At 35.7% G+C, this 7,894-nt stretch overlaps 1 protein-coding gene across 1 annotated transcript; it reads left to right on the forward strand.

Moving 5' to 3' along the window:
- The first annotated feature begins 692 nt into the window (after positions 1-692).
- LOC128237845 (insulin-like growth factor II) lies at positions 693-3,557 on the forward strand. The gene is made up of 3 exons (XM_052953425.1): positions 693-840; positions 1,015-1,127; positions 3,294-3,557. Exons 1-3 carry the CDS (start codon positions 693-695, stop codon positions 3,555-3,557), a joined length of 525 nt encoding a protein of 174 aa, XP_052809385.1.
- The last annotated feature ends 4,337 nt before the right edge of the window (positions 3,558-7,894 follow it).

Raw genomic sequence — 7,894 nt, forward strand, 5'->3', positions numbered from 1 at the left:
TATTGCGCTCATTTATCGTTAACATATAAATTGTAAATATTTTTTGGTTATTATTATTATTTTTTTAGATTACAACCTATATTTACAGCCAATGAAATTGCAGATAGGCAATCATTAAGTACTGCGCTTTATCATTATTAAGAATTTCAACTTTCGCGGGAATTAAAGATCCGCCCTCTGCCACTCATCCCAAACACAATCTGTGCATCCGATTTTGCGTTGACAATGTTTTAGCCAATGAGGTTGTATTCTAAGTCAGTAAGATGACCGGAATTAAAATCTTATGATTAAGATGGGCTCAATCGCTACGCTCTCTCCGGCCATCATTAAGATTTTAATTCATGTCATCTAACTTTTACTGTAAATTCAACTTCAACGGATATATAATAAGTGCAAAATGTGTTTTTATTGTGCATTATTTACGTAATACGGTAATAAGTTTTTTTCTTCTCCTTAAGGGATATACAACTAATAAACATTTTCCTTTGCCCCTATGGCTGCACAAACCTCAGTCACATCTTCATTTTGGGCATTGAGTTGTTATCGGATTTTGATTAAAAGCAACATTTCATAATAATTTATTAAACCTAAGAAATAAAGGGTTTTAAAGTGTTTTTTCTTCAAATAAGTGCATAGTTAACACAATACAATATTTATCATAATGAAATATTTTTTCACGACATGAAAAGACGATGTGGCAGACAATCGTGACGCTAATTCTGACCGTTCTCACGGACGCCATCACAGAAGCCGCTCAAGTGCAGTTCGTGGGCTGTGGCTCGAACCTCGACACTATGCTCAGGCTAGTCTGTCAGGACAGGGGCTTCAACGGGATTCAAAGTAGGAGGGGTGAGTGGAGTAAAACACTGTTTAACCAAGTGTATTTGTATCAATGAATTATGTTCGTTGATAAAGATAAGTCATCACATAAGAAGTTGAATAATATTTAATAAACGGCAAACTGTAGAGTATCTTCGTGTAGAACATATAATATACAGACAAACTATATTTTAGAGAAACGAAACATAGGTTTCACCCGGCATGGCATTGTGGAAGAATGTTGTCACCAGCCGTGTTCCTTAGGCCAGTTGGAGCAGTATTGCGCTGTGGAGGGTACAGTAGATACGGTATGTTTCTAATGTTTAAAGTTACTCAGTTTTTTATTAAAGATATCTGAGCAATTAAGGACCTCTATTGTACACTTAAAAGCTACCATTCGTCCTGTTTTGTCATACAGTGGCTATGATTAAACATATACATGAAAAGCCTACTGACAACCCAGAAGCGCTTAACTGTATTCTAAATAAAAGCTTAATTTTAATTATTAACACTTATCCGCAAATGCATCGCTGGCCAAAGTATGTCATGTGTGTACATGAATGTTGCGCCCACTGGCAGAATCCTTTATTGCTCAAATGTCTTCAAATAACTGTGAGACTGTAAAAGGGTCATTCGGGACAAACGCAGACACTGTTTATACAACGTTTAATAGAGGTAATAATTATATTTATACATGTCACATATATCGCCAGAATATGTTCTCTTAATGCTTTAAATTTCACTCAGGTACGTTGATTGTGCTTGAAGTAGTTTTATTTTAAAGTAGGTAAGGAAGGACAAGGCGACGCAACCCAATACTGTCAAATGACGTTGTTTTCATTTCTGCTAAAATCCTGCTAGTTTATACGTTAACATAACGCTCAACCCCGCGTCTGTGCGTGGTGTCAATCTTAATAGGCCATGAGGACATGTTGCTACTGGAGCCTAAAGCCACACGCGCTTAGATGTAAATTGGTATACCAATATCAATTTTTAAAACAACTAAGTTTGTATGGCTAAAACGGATGTGTGTCCGAAAAGTAAGAAGATACTGTATGGAAAGGTACTTACGACAATGGAAGGAACATGAATATAAACTCATTATTCCGTATGCTTAAACATCTCTGCTGTCAATAAGTCAATTACTAAGGTGCATACGACGATTATGGTGTTGCAACATTGTTGTGTGTTTGAACACATATCTTACCGAACCTCTTTATTTGTGATTGAATATATGAATTTAAAACATCATTAATAGTTCCTGGTGATGATTTAAAATGACGAAAAATTATATTTCAGTACATGTACAAACATTAAACATCTGACATTTGGTATTTAAGACCAAACCGCAGTCAGTAATAGATGAAATTGAGCCGTGAACATATTATAACCCTCGCCAGGGTAAAAGTAATACATTGCCTTGGAAATACACGTCTCGAATGTTTCTCAAATCTTTATTATGTGACCATTATAGACCCCTTTGGTGATATAACCGTGCGAATTTAATACGGAAATCATTTCTTAATACAGCCATGGACACATATTTATGGTTCGTGACAGAACTGTTTGAAATGTTTAGAACATGTCGTGTCAAAAGGAAATTCGACGACATTATCAAACATCGTGAACGAGTGTCAGCCATTTGGTCTGACAGCATCTCAAATTTGTCAGAACCCCCCCCCCCCCCCCCCCATAAATAACTAAGAACCATGCTTCCATTTTTGCAAAAGATAAATACACAATGTACATAATACTGGGATTATGCTGCTTAACTGCGTCTGTATCCAGGCATTTAATCTTGCACTCAAAGCTTAACTATATCTTAGAACGTATTTTGTGTACATAACATGCTGACACTTAAACATGTTCATTATTTAATTGTATTTGACGTTGTAAACTGTTCGTGAGTTCCAGTAATATTATCCTTTGAAAAACACACACAATAGTACCGAAAAAAATACAACTTTTCAATTGCGCATGCGCTAAAACGTGTGTCTTTTATAATTAATACGACAAACAAGTTTGAAAAACATCTATCAAAGTTTGAAATTTTCCATCGGCCACACGGACCTTAGCTTTTACAATCTTACTTGAACCGGGTCGAAAGGACCGCTGGCCCGACGGATTTACTTCTGCGAGTGTGTAGTATTATGTGAATTGCGAAGCAGGTGACAAGTGCTTTCCTCTATATATAAACGACTACCTCGTGTGACATTATCATGTAAATAGTATACATGTACATGTTGAATGTAAGGATTCATGGTTATACATATATAATAGAGCTATTACGTTACATATTGTTTGTTATTTAATACGTATTTAATTTGATAATGTTCTTTTAAATTGAAAAACAAACATAATATTATTATAAGAACGTTATATTCCACTCATTCAAGCGCATTCGTGCATAAACTATCATAAAGTGTATGATAATGTACAGAACATAACTGTGAATGTTTTGTTCTGCCTTTCAGGAGGAGGTATTAACCAACTTGAAAGCATTGACGCTACATCGACAAACGTTACCGACGATCGAAAGGCCTTCACCAATAGAAGAGGAAGTCTTATCCTCTGAAACCAACGAGCATCTACCAACGTCCAACCCTTGGACCATGCTTGCACAGACCGGGCAGTCTCATGTTTACAGAAATGGTCCTCGCACGAGGTTCTTCTATGTTCGCAGACTTAACCCCTCGCCAACTCGTTCCCCTGTGATACCCGCCATAGATCAACAATGAAAAGTCAATTGATAAAACATATAGAGGCTATTGTTATGCTGTAAAATTTCGAGTACTTTTGTGTAATGAAGTTTTACGAAATATCATTAGTACTTTTCATGTTTCATAATTTTAGAATATTTTGTCTGTTAGAAACATACATTTTTGGTACTTAAAGTAAAACAGAATTTTTGATAATATCCAAATTATTTCATGACATTTATTACTCTATTCAAACATAGTTGTCAAACTTTATATTATAGTATACACAGCGTATAGCATTTTTATTATCAATTAGTCTGTGGAATTATTTTTCTTGACAACCTATCACTAAGTCTAAAGATTGTTGCGAAACTTTAGATTGTAATATAAACAGAATGCCCGGCTTAAGTCAGTCTAAGATTAAGTCAGACAATGACATTTTTAGGGCCCAGCCCCTAGTGTCCCCTGCGTCTGGATTAATTGTCTCAATTTCATTGGCCATGTATTGGCATGACTTTTTGTAACATCCTTTGTCATTGGATGATGATAGTTTTGGCAATTCTCTAAAAGTTGTGTCTTTCCTCGCTTGAGTCACTTTTACTGTTGACTTCGAAGTGTTTCATCTCATAATAAAACGAGGAAATAGACACATTTCTTGATCCTTTTTAGATCTCGGGAAGGAGTCATTAAGAGTCGTCCACACGGCACAAAACTATCTAAGAAAAGGAGAATAGCTATTGAGAGGTGCAGTATATTAAGTGAAGCCATCCATCAGTTATACAAACATTGCTATGGTAAAGTTTCATTTTTAAGTTTCAAAAGCTAAGTTTGAATCTTTTTAATGTTTACACCGAGAGATTATTTTATAAAGATATTATGGCATTTAAGAAACAAATGCTATATAATCTTAATACAATTTGTGTTATAACCTTCATTTAATATATCACATCATATTAGTAGCGTTTTATAGTGTAGTTCAAAGATGTTATCCATGCAAAAATAATACGATGGTTAATCAATTTGAATAAACCAGATAATCTAAAATGCACTTACACATCTTTGCATCTTTATGAAGGATGGTTTACCTTAAAATACCACAATTATTAAGGAATTAAATGTTATACATCTGTTAAAAAATGAGGTTAAAATACTCTGTTATCCCACATTTTACTAAAAAGCGCGTTAAACGTTGTTTACTGACGTCATAGAGCGCAGTAATTTTAAATCACTATTGATGTCAAATAGTAACTATTTAAATCGCGTTTTTACGATTATTCATTATCTATTTAAATTAATTGCATACTTATATAATTGATTGCGCTTTATTGAAATGAAATAATGTACTTTTCATAAACCATATAATAAAAGAAATAAGAAGTAGCGCGTTGTGGTGCATAACTCATCTTACATGGTGTTGTAAGATGCGTTTTTCCAGCACTGGTCAAATGACCTGAAACACACGTCCGGTATGCAGGAATACCTCTCTCATAACCGGATACATGATAGATACTTATAGTTATATGCTAATATTAACAGCATCTATCCATTAATTTTCGAAATAATTTTCAGTAAGGTTAATGTAGTTCGGGTAGAGTTTTGTTTCCGCAAGTAGTATGCATAACCAGCATAATGTTCAATAAATGATAAACATAGCAACTGTTGTATTCATTCCAAAATCGTTAACTTTTTATATTACTTCAAGCGCAAAACATACTCGATAGCGCCACAACTAGGGCAACAGCGCCACACTTTTATAAATATGTGCATTTATCCTTTTTAAGAAGTGCTTATCAGTTTTGTTGTGTTCCGGCAAAGGTACTATACATAACAGTTATGTTTGCATGCGTGAGAATGTTCTTACGGGGTGTGTAAGCATCGAAATGCACCTGCTATGCAATCAGATCTCAAAATATGCACAAGTCCGACTCGGGAGAAAAGCTCCTGACACCACAGTTTGCACAATATTGAACTGAAATAGTAACCAGCCTACAGTAGAAGTGTTCTTACACGGTACCACATTCTCCGATTTTCGAAATATGTCCGTTAAATGAAATTATCAAATAAAATATAAATCATACTAACGTTTGTTCATGTAAACATAGGGCACAGCTCCACCACGGAAGTGTCGACAGCTCTTTTTCTTTGCACCACCGTAAAGTGGTGGAGCTGGCGTTTAGAGGCCGTGTAATTGAAACTGGTATTGTTTTACGAGAGGAAAACATTTTTCCCTTACTCGTTTTATAAAACCCTCAAAGTATCTTACTTTAAAAATGCATTAAAACACATTCGCATGAAGCATTATCAACAAACTCACTTTCATATTTATGAAAGACCATTCATTCTTGTCATATCGGAAAAGTCACAGTTTCCGGTCATTTGACCAGAAAAGTCACAGTCTCCGGTCATTTGACCAGAAAAGTCAATGTTTCCGGTCATTTGACCAGAAAAGTCACAGTTTCCGGTCATTTGACCAGAAAAGTCACAGTTTCCGGTCATTTGACCAGTGCATGAAAAATCTATGGAAGATGAGTAACGGGCCACAACGCGTCACTTGCAACGAGTGCAGATGGTTACCATATATTTGATGACGGTAAACAACGAAGCGGGCTTGTGTTTGTGAAATATACAAAAATGGTTCTTCCGTGCGTGCCCTCGGGTCGATTATCACCCTTCCACACCAAAAACTACCGGAAGAAACTTATAATTTGATTAATCAATTGCATGTTCAAGCCAAATCACTATACACATCTTAATATTACACAGCATAAACATTTTTATTTTCATTGTATTTAGAGAGTCAAAAAATCCAAACGTTTCAGCGACAACGTCCCCACAATACGAATAATGTCACGTTCAGTTGAAATGTGAGAATAGTCTATTCTCGACATCTGACCCCATGTTCAATAGATTCGGGGACTTAAATTACCACAAACTTGTCTGCATGTTCAACTGTTTACAACTAGAAACAAGCCGTCCACAAGTTATAAGTCTAGTTGCCACATTGAACGAATATGATTGGAAAGCAGTTACTATTTGATACAAAATGACCGATTGAAAACAGATTGGCTAACTTCGACGAATGCAAAATGTATGAATACCCGCTGTCAAAAAACAAATAAACAAATTAAGCGTCGGCCGATTTTTTTTTGGTCGACGTACAAGTGTCAATATATGGCCAAGTTACCGTCGGTGTCAACAAATTCAGCTCCACGATGAATAAGATGGTGATGGAGGCTTGGATTTATCCAAACAATCTACTAATAATCACAGCAAGATTATGCAAATATTGGACACAAGAACATTTAATCTATTAACAACTTTTTCCACATAGGTCCACAAACAACACAAGGACCTACATGTATCAGGCATCCTATACATCAGCGGAAATACCTCGTCCACATCCATGCAAAATGCTCAGTCTATGCAGTTTGCCAGCAACGCTAAGTTTACACAGAACTGATTCAACATCAAACACCACTGTTTCCAGTGGATTTTACAACATTTTTGGTGTTCTAATCCACGGAGGTGCATATCCATCAAAATGACAAAAGCCCATGAGGTAACCCACAAGCTAAAGAGCAAATTAGCTCCATTGAAAGCGACCGTGACAAAAACGTACGGTATTTTCAAACTTCAACCGCCAAATGACATGTACCATTGTACACACTCGCATGATTACTGATGATGTAGGCAGTTATAACATTGCTCTTAAAATAATTTGGTTGACTTAAAGGGATTGGAATATGTATTTTCGTTGTTTTTATTTAGAAGACAAGAAAAACTCTAATTAAACAGCAAACAAACATCTGATGGACATACCAGTAGTTAAAACGGTCGACTTGATACAGCGTCTAGGAGTGTGGCCATAATGTCTTCGTCAAAGTAATTGACTTCTGAATTTCAGAAAAGATACCTATAATATGTCCTCTCGGCCATTTTTTGTATGGAATGATTTTGTCATATCATCGTAATAGCACGTGTAAGTAAAACATCCTCAGGCTGTCGCTCTCACAACGACAGCATAGAGAAAATACATTGTAGCGGTCATGAAGTGCATTTTTCAGTGTCAGCCAAGTTTCAATAATAAAAGAAACTGACTTGATGTGTCGCCCAATGAAGTTTTCTGCAAAAATAGTTTAAATTGAGCCCGAAGTGACAGAACATAATCAAAAGGTCTTTAAAATAATATGTTCCGGCAATCATGTATCGAACAATGAAAGAGACTTCAAAACAAACAGTGGGGAAGGCCAACAATTAGACCGTTACAAAATTAAATGCTTTATTTAGTTTTGAGATCGTTGGCAACATGACTGTCCCTTATTGCATATCGTTCCAGACTATCCGATCAATAAAGTGGCTTTCAACTAAAAAAAAGA

Source organism: Mya arenaria, chromosome 6 (genome assembly GCF_026914265.1).
Source record: "Mya arenaria isolate MELC-2E11 chromosome 6, ASM2691426v1".
NCBI classification, from domain to species: domain Eukaryota; kingdom Metazoa; phylum Mollusca; class Bivalvia; order Myida; family Myidae; genus Mya; species Mya arenaria.